Source organism: Narcine bancroftii, chromosome 5 (assembly GCF_036971445.1).
Source record: "Narcine bancroftii isolate sNarBan1 chromosome 5, sNarBan1.hap1, whole genome shotgun sequence".
Classification (NCBI taxonomy): Eukaryota; Metazoa; Chordata; class Chondrichthyes; order Torpediniformes; family Narcinidae; genus Narcine; species Narcine bancroftii.
The window spans coordinates 141,083,384-141,096,420 of NC_091473.1; the positions used below are offsets into that span (position 1 = coordinate 141,083,384).

Genomic DNA, 13,037 nt, shown 5'->3' on the forward strand with positions numbered 1-13,037 from the left:
TCTGATGGTGGAGGGGGAGCAGCTGTTCCTGAACCTGGTGGTGTGAGTCTTGTGGCACCTCTACCTCTTTCCTGATGGCAGCAGTGAGAACAGAGAGTGTTCTGGGTGGTGAGGGTCTTTGATGATTGCTGCTGCCCTCCCTGTAGATATCCTCAGTAGTGGGAGGGTTTTTCCTGTAATGCCCTGGTCTGTGTCCACTACCTTTTGGAGGGTTTATGCTCAGGTGTTTTGGTGTTCCCAGACCAGACCGTGATGCAGCTGGTCAGAACACTTTCCACCACACATCTGTTGAAATTTGCCGGGGTTTCTGATGGTGTTGCCAAACCTCCACAAACTCCTGAGGAAGTAGAAGCGCATCGTGCTTTCTTCACAATGCCATTGGTGTGTTGGGTCCAGGAAAGATCCTCCAAGATGATGACTCCCAAGAACCTAAATGTGCTCACCCTGTCCACCTCCGATTCCCTAATGATGACTGGATTGTATATCTTTGGCTTTCCTTTCCTGAAGTCAACAATCAGCTCCTTAGTTTTGGTGACATTGAGTGCAAGGTTGTTATTGGTGTACCGAAAGACTTGAAGGTTGATTTAAAAATGTTTAAAAGCAATTCTATATTTTAATTCTGCAAATGACAAGCCATACTGATCTTTAACATGGGTTTTCATTGGAACTTGATCCACTTGTTAATGCCTAGTAATCTGAAAGAGCTCAAACGTCAAGAGGCAGTATGAATGGGGCATTGAATTATGAAAAAAACTTTATAGTATTTGTAAAAAGATAATGAAGAATGATCATTGTGCCATTTAATCCTAGGAGCCTGTGGAGGTGGAGAGATGGTTTGCACCATATGCCAGGAGGAATGCTCTGAAGTACCGAATGAAATGGTTATTTGTGACAAGTGTGGACAAGGTAAATTAAAATTGAAATCAGGGGTTTAGAAAAGATGCTTGTAAGTAATGAGATATTTTAATAGGCTCATTATTTTTCAATAGGTTACCATCAGAAATGTCACATGCCTAACATAGATTCAAGTGTGATTGCATCAGACGCTAAGTGGTTGTGCCGCCAGTGTGTATTTGCCACCACCACAAAGGTATTGTATAACATTATAAATCTGGCCTGATGAGCTAGCTCCACCATTCATTTGGGTGTGGGCTTGGCTTCGCTGTTTTCCTTACTCCCTAATTCCGTTATTCAAAAATGTATCAAATGTTCTTAAACTTAATGAGGCAGGCTCTTTTCTCCCTCATGAAGCAGAGAATTCTAGAATTCCTTTTTCCTTGGGAGAAGCAGCTCCTCTTTAAATCTAATAGACCTTTCCCCACCCCTAGTTCCAGTATTATCTGCCAGTGGAAACCATCTTTGCTTCCCTCTTATCTATTCATTTCATAATTCTGTGTTTCTGCAAGATCCACCCTTGTCCTTTCAAACTCCAGTGAAAATCGTTCGTGGCTACTTGATCTAACCTCCCATCATTTAACATAAAAAATAGGAGTGGGAGAATGCTATCTGTCCCATTGAGCTTGCTGAACCATTTAATAAGATCATGGGTGATCTTGACGTGGATTCCACTCCCCCATACTAGCCTTTTCCCCTAACCCATAGATTTTTATCATAGAAGGGGAATTGCTATCTAACTCTCAAATGTTAAGGCAGTCTCTAGCTTCCTTGGGCAGAAAATTCCACAGATTGACTGCTTTCTGGGAAAAGCAGTATCTCCTCATTTCCATCCTAAATATGCTCCCCTAAATCTTGAGGCTATGTCCCCTAGTTTTAGTCTCAATTGAGTTCTTTCTGAAATCAACCTGATGAATATCCTATGTGGTGACAAACATAATTGACAGTTACCAGTTGTAAACTTGTTACCAAAGCAATCTGCAGGCTGGAGAGCCATGACCTAAAGCAAAAAAATTCAAACGTCAAAAGCTTCTGTCATATTACCATGAAAGTGATAAAGGTAAAAGATACCATAGGATTTTAGCACACTGTTTTAATCATGAGCTGATCCATTTTCCCACTCAGCCCCTCTGCTCAGCCTTCTCCACATAACCTTTGATGACCTGGTTAATCAAGAACCTATCAATCTCAGCCTCCACAACTAATGACCTCGGAGGGGAAAAAATGCCAAAGATTTACCATCCTCTGACTGAAGAAATTCCTATGCAGCTCTGTCCTAAGTGGATACCCTTCAATCCTGAATTTCTCTCCTCTTGTCCTGGACTCTCCATCCACAAGAGACAACTTTTTTATATCTGCTCTGTCCATACCTTTCAATGAGATCCTCCCTCATTCTCCTAAATTTCATTGAGTACAGTCCAAAAGCTGTCAAATGCTCCTTGTATGATGATCCTTTCAATCCCAGAATGATCCTTGTGAACCTCCTCTGAGCTCTCCAATGTCAGCACATCCTTTCTTCAATGAGGAGCCCAAAACTGCTCACAGTACCCCATGTGAGATCTCCAGAGTCTTGTAAAGCCACAACATCACCTCTATCCTCCTAAGAGAGGAAGTGGGGTCCTTGTGCACCCCGGTCATGCCATGAGCTCTCTGAACCCTTCTCCATTAATAATGGCGTGAATCAAGGCTGCGTTCTCGCACCAACCCTCTTTTCAATCTTCTTCAGCATGATGCTGAACCAAGCCATGAAAGACCTCAACAATGAAGACGCTGTTTATATCCGGTACCGCACGGATGGCAGTCTCTTCAATCTGAGGCGCCTGCAAGCTCACACCAAGACACAAGAGCAACTTGTCCGTGAACTACTCTTTGCAGACGATGCCACTTTAGTTGCCCATTCAGAGCCAGCTCTTCAGCGCTTGACGTCCTGCTTTGCGGAAACTGCCAAAATGTTTGGCCTGGAAGTCAGCCTGAAGAAAACTGAGGTCCTCCATCAGCCAGCTCCCCACCATGACTACCAGCCCCCCCCCACATCTCCATCGGGCACACAAAACTCAAAACGGTCAACCAGTTTACCTATCTCGGTTGCACCATTTCATCTGGTGCAAGGATCGACAATGAGATAGACAACAGACTCGCCAAGGCAAATAGCGCCTTTGGAAGACTACACAAAAGAGTCTGGAAAAACAACCAACTGAAAAACCTCACAAAGATTAGCATATACAGAGCTGTTGTCATACCCACACTCCTGTTCGGCTCCGAATCATGGGTCCTCTACCGGCATCACCTACGGCTCTAGAACGCTTCCACCAACGTTGTCTCCGCTCCATCCTCAACATTCATTGGAGTGACTTCATCTCCAACATCGAAGTACTCGAGATGGCAGAGGCCGACAGCATCGAATCCACGCTGCTGAAGATCAAACTGCGCTGGGTAGGTCACGTCTCCAGAATGGAGGACCATCGCCTTCCCAAGATCGTGTTATATGGCGAGCTCTCCACTGGCCACCGAGACAGAGGTGCACCAAAGAAGAGGTACAAGGACTGCCTAAAGAAATCTCGGTGCCTGTCACATTGACCACCGCCAGTGGGCTGATATCGCCTCAAACCATGCGTCTTGGCGCCTCACAGTTAGGCGGGCGGCAACCTCCTTTGAAGAAGACCGCAGAGCCCACCTCACTGACAAAAGGCAAAGGAGGAAAAACCCAACACCCAACCCCAACCCACCAATTTTCCCTTGCAACCGCTGCAACCGTGTCTGCCTGTCCCGCATCGGACTTGTCAGCCACAAACGAGCCTGCAGCTGACGTGGACATCACCCCCTCCATAAATCTTCGTCCGCCATAAATCTTCGTCCGCCAAGCCAAAGAAAAGAAAAAGAAGAAAGGAAGAAGAATCCACCAGATTAGAAACAGTTTCTTGCTGTTACCAGACTACTGAATGGCAAAAATTATATTGCCATTCTCTGTATCAATTGATTATTCTAACTCTGCATTTTTATTTGGCCTAGAACGAAGTTTGAATTGTCTTTTGTGCTCACAAACCAACATAAACTTGAACTGGAAACAGGGACATAGAAAATAGGTGTAAAACAGAAAACTGTAGACACTGATTGAAGTAAGAATGCAATGGTGGAGAAACTCAGCAGGTCAAGGCTCAAGCCCAAAACATTGGCTATATACACTAAAATCACCATTATCCAGCATCTATGGCGATCACGGATGCCAGAAATGTGAATTTTCCAGTTGACTGAGACATACTCTACCAGTGCCTAACTAATACACCTGCATTAACAATACATTGTAGCTGACCGCTACAAAGAAACACACGCACAGTGTGGCAGGTTAAGCTCACTACTTTATTAGGGCTGGAAAGGCTGCTTTTATATACTGTTGAAGTTCCTGCGAGGTTTTTGCTGATTTGACTGAGTCAGCCATATGAATAATAGCGGGTGGGAACGTCCATGCATATGAATGCCCTTCTTCCCCAACCTGTTTCTGCTGAGTTAGCTGGGCAGCTTGACCAACACCATTTTAGGGCTGTTGCTCTGATGTTGCCCCAGCTTCTACCCCCGCCTGTTCGTTGTCCTGAGAGTCGCTTTAGCCACGTGATGTGCCGGCCTGATCTGTGCAACTGCGGGCCACCACATGACCCCCCCCCCCCCCGAACTGGCGTTATAGTCTATAGTGTCCATAGGTATAGTCCCCAAAGTCTTCTGTGGTCTGCCTCTGCGTCGAGGTATTGCTGTCTCCACAGGTTCTGCTGGATCTGCATGGGCAGGCCTGAGTCTATCTGTAGTGAAGACCTTTGGTTTACCACCGATGTCCAGCTCAAAGGTGGCTCCGTTGTTCCGGATGACTTGAAAGGGACCTTCGAATGGCTTCTGCAGTGGTGAATGGTGGGGTCCTCCGCGTAAAAACATGAACTCACAAGTCCTTGAGTTCTTTGGGGATGTTGGACTTGGCTTGTCCGTTTCTGGAGGGTGGGATCAAAGCCAGATTACTGACCTTTTCACGCAGCCTGTCCAGAAAGGTGGTTATCTCCTTGTGCTGTCCTCTGGCCTGTGGAACGAAATTCCCGGGAACCGTGAGTGGGGCTCCATAGATGCGTTCAGTGGAGGATGTGTGGAGGTCTTTCGGCGCTGTTTGGATGCCCAGTAGTGCGCATGGTAGCTCGTCCACCCAGTTGGGGCCCTTGAGTCTGATCATGAGGGCGGTCTTGAGGTGCCTGTGGAAACGCTCCAACATGCCGTTGGCTTGCGGGTGGTATGCAGTCGTATGGTGTAGCTGAGTGTCCCACAGGTTGGCAATGTCAGTCCACAAACTGGAAGTGAACTGTGCGCCTTGGTCAGAAGTGATGTGCTGTGGCAGTCCGAGTCTTGCAATACCGGACGAGAGGAATGCTTTGGCACAGGACCTGGTGAATGTGTTGGCCAGGGGAATTGCTTCAGGCCATCGGGAGAAGCGGTCAACCACTGTGAACAGGTAGCGGAAACCCTGAGAGACTGGTAAGGGTCCCACTATGTCCACATGAATGTGGTCAAACCTGCGTTCTGTTGGCTTGAAAGGAGTGTCGCTGCACTTTGGCTTTTTGGCACTGTGTACGTGCCTTGGCCCACCCCCAGACTTGTTTCTGCAATCCATGTCACACATTCTTGCTGGCCACCAGCCGGACCGTAGTCCTGATGGATAGGTGTGCCAGCCCGTGGATGTATTCAAAAACTTGTCACCTCCATGCCGTTGGGATAATAGGTCGAACCTGCACAGTGGCCACGTTGCACAGGAGAGTGGTAGTACCTGTGCCGACTGGAAGGTCCTGACGCCGAAGGCTTGTAACAGCGTTCCTGTACTGCGGGATCTCGTTGTCCTGCTGCTGTGCTTCTGCCAGTGCTACGAAGTCCAGACCGTTAACCAAGGAGTGGATGCTGTGTGACCATGTTGTCTTTGCCTGAGATGTGCTAGATATCAGTGGTGTACTCTGAGATGTAAGACAAGTGTCTCTGTTGGCGGGCTGACCAAGGATCGGAGATTTTAGCTCGGGCGAAAGTTGGTGGTTGTGGTCCGTGATAGCCCTTCTCAAGAAAGTACTGGTAGTGGTGGATGGCTAAGTACAGCGCCAGCAGCTCTCTGTCAAAAGCACTGTACTTTAGTTCAGGGGGCTGCGGATGTTTGCTGAAGAAAGCTAGTGGGTACCAACTTACTTCGATCTGCTGCTCCAGGACTCCACTAATCTCTGTTCCTAAGGCATTGACAGTGAGGGCCTTGGGGGCATCTGGTCTGGGGTGGGTCAGGAGTGTAGCTTTGGCCAGGGCTTCTTTGGTTTCCACAAACGCATGTGCGGATTCGTCGTCCCAGGTCAGGTGATTCTTGCCAGACATCAGGATGAACAGAGAGCGCGTCACTTGAGCAGCTGCTGGGATAAACCTGTGGTAAAAATTTATCATCCCCACGAACTCCTGCAGACCTTTGGTTGTACTGGGCTTAACAAAGCTGTGGATGGCCTCTACCTTGTCAGGCAGTGGTGTGGCGCCGTCTTTTGTAATCCTGTGGCCCAGGAAGTCGATGCTGTTCAGGCCAGCATTTGGCCGGGTTGATGGTGAGGCTGAACCCCTGCAGACGACTACAGAGATTTCAGAGGTGCTGAAGATGTTCCTGTGAGGCTCTATTTGTCATGAGGATATTGTTGAGGTAGACAAAAGAGCTGTCCAGGTCTCAGCCACTGCGTCCATCATGTCTGTGCCGCATTTTTGAGCCCGAATGGCATCCTCAGGAACTCGAACAGCCCAATGGAGAGATTACCGCCGTCTTAAGGATATCATCAGGATGCACCGTGATCTGGTGATATCCTCGCACAAGGTCCACTTTTGAGAATATTGTTGACCCTGTGCAGGTTTGCCGCAAAATCCTGGATGTGTGACACAGGGTAACAGTTTGTTGAGCCGACGATAGTTGTCACATAGTCTCCAGCCCCCAGTTGCTTTAGGCACCATGTGCAGGGGCAAGGCCCATGGGCTGTCTGACTGTCGAACAACAACTAACTCCTCGAGCTTGCGGAACTCCTTGGCCAGTTGGAGCTTCTCCGGGGAAGTCATCTCCCCCTTGCATGGAGAGGTGGGCCCTTGGTCAGGATGTGATGTCTGATGCCGCGTTGAGGCATCTGTGCTGTGAACTGAGGGGAAAGGATTGCTGGGAATCCCGCTAGCACCTTGGAGAACTCATCCTCTGAGCTGTGGACGGAGTCCAGGTGCATTGCCGGAAACCTAGCGCCCCTCAGTGCGATGGTCTGATAGGTCTTGGTGTGGACAAGTTGCTTACCCTTAAGGTCCACTAGGAGGCTGTGGGCTCGCAGGAAATCTGCTCTGAGGAGTGGTTGTTCCACTGCAGCCAGCATGAACTCCCATGAGAAGTGACTGCCCCAGAACTGCAGGTTGGCCCTATGAGTGCCATAGGTCCGTATACTGCTGTTGTTGGCAGCCCTCAACATGGGTCCTGCTAGCCTGTGCCTAGTGTTCAACACTGACCACCAGGAAGCGTCTGCCGGACAGGCAGTGCCGGACAGGCAGTCCCAGACGTACAGGAGGCTCTCTTGGCGACCAGCCGTTGTGGCCATCAGCAATGGCTGGCCTTGTCGTTTCCCTTGTACTCGCAGGGGGACTTCCATCAGCGGGACTCAGTGCCCATCACAGGTGGTAGAAGCATCATCTGTCATTGGACTTGCTCCTGCCTCTTGTCTGCTGTTCCTTGGTTGGGATTGCTCTGGTCTGATTGCGGGACTTCTTTTTGAGCCCCACGGTAGCCGTGCACTTCTGTTTCCACAGAATGTCTGCCTGTGCTGCGACTTTCCGGGAGTCGGTGAAATCCACATCCTCCAGGAGCAGTTGGATGTCTTCCGGCATCTGTTCCAAGTACGCCTGTTCGAACATGATGCCGGGTTGTTCATCTCACAGGATGGCCAGCATCTTGTTGATGAGTGCCGACGGGGATCTGTCTCCAAACCCATCTAGGTGGAGCAAACGTGCTCCTCGCTCTTGCCACGAGAGACCGAATGTCTTGGTTAATAACTCTTTGAAAGCAGTGTCGGTGCCTTCTGATGGTGGCTTGTGGATAAAGTTGGCCACTCTGTCTGCAGATCCAGGGCACTGACCACATGGTAGTACCGGGTGGTCTCTGCTGTGATGCCCTGAATCTGGAAGTGAACCTCTGCCTGGTTGAACCACACGCCAGGTCGAATTGTCCAGAAGGTCAGGAGCTTCAGGCCGACTGCGCTGATTGCTGCTTAGATCCCCATCGCTAGGTTTAAATTCTTTCTAAAATGTCTGGGTCACCAATTGTAGCCGACCGCTGCAAAGAAACACACACACACAGTGTGGCAGGTTAAGCTCACTACTTTATTAGGGCTGGAAAGGCTGTTTTTATACTGTTCAAGTTCCCTCCGTTTTTTGCTGATTAACTGAGTCAGCCGTATGAATAACAATAACGGGCGGGAACGTCCATGCATATGAATTTCCTTCTTCTCCAGTCTGTTTCTGCTGAGTTAGCTGGGCAGCTTGACCGACACCATTTTAGGCCTGTTGGTCTGATGCTGCCCCAGCTTCTACCCCTGCCGGTTCGTTGTCCTGGGAGTCGCTTTAGCCATCTCTGTCCGCGTCTGTTGCCACGCGATGTGCCGGCCCGATCTCCGCAATTGCAGGCTGCCCCAACATCAAGTAAAAGGCAAAATGCAATACAACATGTAACGTTATTTGAAAAATAAATCAGTATTGTTGTCTTTAATTACTGTATAATTCCACATACAAGTTGACCGGCAGATATATAACCATATAACCACTTACAGCACAGAACAGGTCAGTTCGGCCCTACTAGTCCATGCCGTAACAAATCCCCACCCTCCTAGTCCCACTGACCAGCACCCGGTCCATACCCCTCCAGTCCCCTTCTATCCATGTAACGATCCAGTCTTTCCTTAAATGTAACTAATGATCCCGCCTCGACCCCGTCTGCCGGAATCTCATTCCACATCCCCACCACCCTTTGCGTAAAGAAATTTCCCCTCATGTTCCCCTTATAATTTTCCCCCTTCAATCTTAAACCATGCCCTCTAGTTTGAATCTCCCCTTTTCTTAATTGAAAAAGCCTATCCACATTTACTCTGTCTGTCCCTTTTAAAATCTTAAACACCTCTATCAAGTCTCCCCTCAATCTTCTACGCTCCAGAGAAAAAAGCCCTAGTCTGCACAACCTTTCCCCACCCCTAGTTCCAGTATTATCTGCCAGTGGAAACCATCTTTGCTTCTCTCTTATCTATTCATTTCATAATTCTGTGTTTCTGCAAGATCCACCCTTGTCCTTTTAAACTCCAGTGAAAATCGTTCGTGGCTACTTGATCCTTTTTTTTTAAGCCTTATTTTAATGGTTTTATATCTGGGATATAAGTTGACCCCCATTTCTTGGGCTATCTGAGCCTCCCAGGAACAACACAATTTTTTAAAACACCTCAATTGCAAGAAACAGAGCTAAAAATTAAATGAATAAATAAACCTTCGGTCTACCAGCAGCAGCGGTGACAGGAGCAGGAACTTTGGCCTATCAGACAGGAGTGGTGACGATGACCTTGGGAGCAGTTATGGCAGTGCCCTACAGTAAGGAGGTGTCGGGAGAGGTAGTGCCATTGATGGGGAGGTTCTTCCAGCATTGACGTATGCTGAATCTGTTTTTTGGTGAATTTAAGGTCTCAAAAGTATTTCCGGCATATAAGTCAACCCCCTCCCTTTTGAGGTTTCATGACTCAAGGTGTATGCCAAAATATACAGTATGTAAAGTTCACTTTAATCAAGTAATTCCCATAACTTACAAAATATAAATTCGAACCCCAGTCACTGGTGCTATAACACAGTTGTGCTAGCTAATGCCATAACCATGCTGTCATCATAATTAAAGCCCCAAGTTTACAGATAAAGCCTTACTAGTATACAATACTAATTTAAACAAAAGACTCTTACTAGGCAAAGATAGGGAAACACTTTGGGAGAGTGGCCCCGTGGCGAGTGGCATTCGCTGGCTCTTCGTCCTGGGTGCTGCCATTTCATTCCAATTAACTTTATTGAAACTTTGTTCAAACAGCTGCTCTGGGCAGGGCATGTCCAGGACACTCCACTGGCTGAATGTTTATTTCCATTTTTACCTAAGGCAACGTGACTCACCTCCATGCAGGTGTCCCAGTAAGGCTGTCATTGCACCTTCCTTGTGCTGACAACCCATTTCACTTCCATGAGTGTTCTGGTCAGGCCCTTTGCATACCATCCTCGCTCTGACGACCCATCTCATCTCCAAGCAAGTGATGACAGCGAAAAGAATAAGTGTGCATTGAGGGGCATGGCTAATTCAGCGGGGCGAAGCTGTGCTTGTCAAACGAAGTCTCAGCACTCCCCCATGGGGTCCATCCAGTCATATCCATTCAATTTTTTTTTTCTCTCCCGGTTCTTTGAGTTTCCAGTTGATTGAATTCCGGATATCTTTGTGACCTAAAGTACATTGTTTGACCTGTTGAATTTCTCCAGCATTCTTCTTGAAGAATACTTGCTGTTTAGTTTGAGCACTTGGGAGTTTTCACCCTTAATGTTGGCAGCCTTAATTGGTAATCACTTTGCCACATTTTTTCCCTTCCATTGTAGAGGGGCGGTGCTCTTAAGAAGGGACCAAATGCCAAAGCTCTGCAAGTCATGAAGCAGACATTGCCGTACCAGTTGGAAGATCTTCAGTGGGATGCAGGCCACAAAACAAATCATGAACAGTGTTATTGTTACTGTGGAGGCCCTGGGGAGTAAGTGAAATATTTTGTGGTTTAGATTGAATTTGATATTGATTCAGTCTTGTAGTAATATAGAAAAATTATGAAGCATCGCTATAGGTTCTTGTATAAAGGAGAGCCTATCTTTGTTTTTCAAAGCTAAAATGATTTAGGCACTCAATTATGGTAATGTCCTTTGTCTAAAGAGTAAATCAGGTTTGAGTATTTCTTGTTTAAATAATGCTCAATAGAAAATACTAATGGAATAGTCCTTCCACTTCCCACCCTTTCCCAATCTTCTTTAAAACATGGTTTCTTGGTACTGTTGATAATTGAATAATTATTCCATTCCATTGTTTCACTTGCAAAAAGAGAATATCGCCAAATTTGACCTCGATGTGGGGTCTTGCAAAAATTGCAAATTTAGCTTGAAGTTACAAAGGTTATATTTCTATTTTTGGAGCTATCGGCTGAAGTTACTGTAATTGGGAGGGATTTACATGACAATCCTGGCTACTGTCATTACCTTTGATGCTGCAGTGTTGAAATGTTCAACTGTGAAATGCAATCCTTAGTAACATAAAATGGAAATGGGCACTCATTCGGTACTTTCACCTTTGATAGTATCACGTGCCGATCATGTTCTTCTCAGCCCCCGGTTTTTGGAGTGCTTTGGATGAACTAATTTTCTTGGCAAGTGTGAAACAGGTGCTTTCTCCATTAGCATTTTAAAAAAGTGTTTAAAATGTGCTCTCACAGAAGAAAACCTTTATTGGTGTTGATGTTCTTTTATTGTGGTCAATGTTTAAATTGTATTTAGATGTCTGATTTTAATTTTTTTTAAAGTTGGTACCTGAAGATGCTGCAGTGCTGGAGATGTAAACAGTGGTTCCATGAAGCCTGTATTCAATGCTTACAGAACCCTATGCTTTATGGAGACAGGTGATTCCTCATATTACTTTAAGTATACCTTTTACTCTAATATGTGAATTTCCTACAGGTCTGTAATGTCATCTAACGCATGCCCATTTCATTGGGGTGCCAACTAGCATTGAGATATTGCTGTAATTTGACAATGCCCAAAAGTTTATCCACAGAAATGTACAAAAGGCTGGAAGAACTCAGCAGGCCAAGCAGCATCCACAGAAGGCAAAAGATAGGTTTCCCGGCTAAAATGTTGGCTATCTATGCAGCTTAATGATCATTTAAATTTTCTGATTTCATTTTAAAAAATTAATGTGTGATTCAACTGACGGTACTATTTCTGCCTGCACTGAAATTGATGTGGAGCTACGGGGTTGAGAGAGCTCTCCATTAAGTTGATCATTGAATATTTTTTGAGATCAATGGAAACTAAAATCTGTCACTTCACCACAAACTTCATGGCCTTGCTGACTGTAACATCAATTTTCAGTTAACACAAAATCTGAATAGGGCTACTCCAGCTAAATTAGAGAACAAAATTAAAGGGCATGGGATTGGGAATAATATACAGCTATAAATTTAAAATTGATTGACAGATCAAAGTATAAATGCTCAAATGGTGACGTAAGCATTTGAGCTAAGAATGCAAATAATAGTTCTAAGATTTGGACAAGTTTAGTGGGTGGGCAAATGTCTGTTTTAAGTGGGGGAAAAAAATGTGAAGTTGTCCATTTTTAAGGGAAAATTGTTACTGGTATTTAATTTGTGGTTGGGAAATCTTGATGCTTAAAGGGATCTGGGTATCCTTGGACACCAATTACAAAGCTGACATGTAGGTGCAGCAAGTAGTTAAGAAGGCAAATGGTTTGTTACCCGTCATTGCAAAAGGTCAATGGTCTAAAAAAATCTCAACTTTAATTTTTGAAAAAATGTACGCCCCACCAATAGCAGAAAAAAGTTATATATTCAAAAGAAAATTTAATTAAATCATTTACTGAAAGTGTATTTCAATGCAATTAAGGTCTGAAACAATATTTCATATTCAACTACTACTTCAATATTCAACCATCTTAAACACACATTCAACGATTGTCGCCACTTCAATGGGAACCTTGCCCCTGGCACTTGCTGCAAGTTTTTTTGATTCTAGGAACTAACCTTAAATCTCCACGTTTTGTAATTTCCAGTTGATTTCTCTTGGCTTGTAGCAAACACCAGCAGCACTGAAGCCACATTCTACTAAATAAGATGGTGGAAAATGTATCAATAGTTCCCTTGTTTAGGTATTTCTTTTGATCTCGTTAGAGTTTTCATAGATTCATCTTGTGGCAACTCGGATAACTCCATACTATTGCACTAGAACTTCAGCTAAGTCCACCAGCAATGGCTGAGTTAATCAAGAGGAAGAATCCACAAAATCACAAAACTCTATCA

The 13,037-nt window shown here is 45.7% G+C and overlaps 1 protein-coding gene across 8 annotated transcripts in view; it reads left to right on the forward strand.

Moving 5' to 3' along the window:
* mtf2 (metal response element binding transcription factor 2) overlaps positions 1 to 13,037 on the forward strand; it is a 62,512-nt gene that overhangs the window by 15,451 nt on the left and 34,024 nt on the right. For all 8 annotated transcript variants that reach the window (XM_069939268.1, XM_069939266.1, XM_069939265.1 and 5 more), the window contains exons 4-7: positions 811 to 906; positions 990 to 1,090; positions 10,564 to 10,712; positions 11,526 to 11,621. In XM_069939268.1, the coding sequence (XP_069795369.1) occupies positions 811 to 906; positions 990 to 1,090; positions 10,564 to 10,712; positions 11,526 to 11,621 (442 nt within the window). The remainder of the gene's footprint in view (positions 1 to 810; positions 907 to 989; positions 1,091 to 10,563; positions 10,713 to 11,525; positions 11,622 to 13,037) is intronic.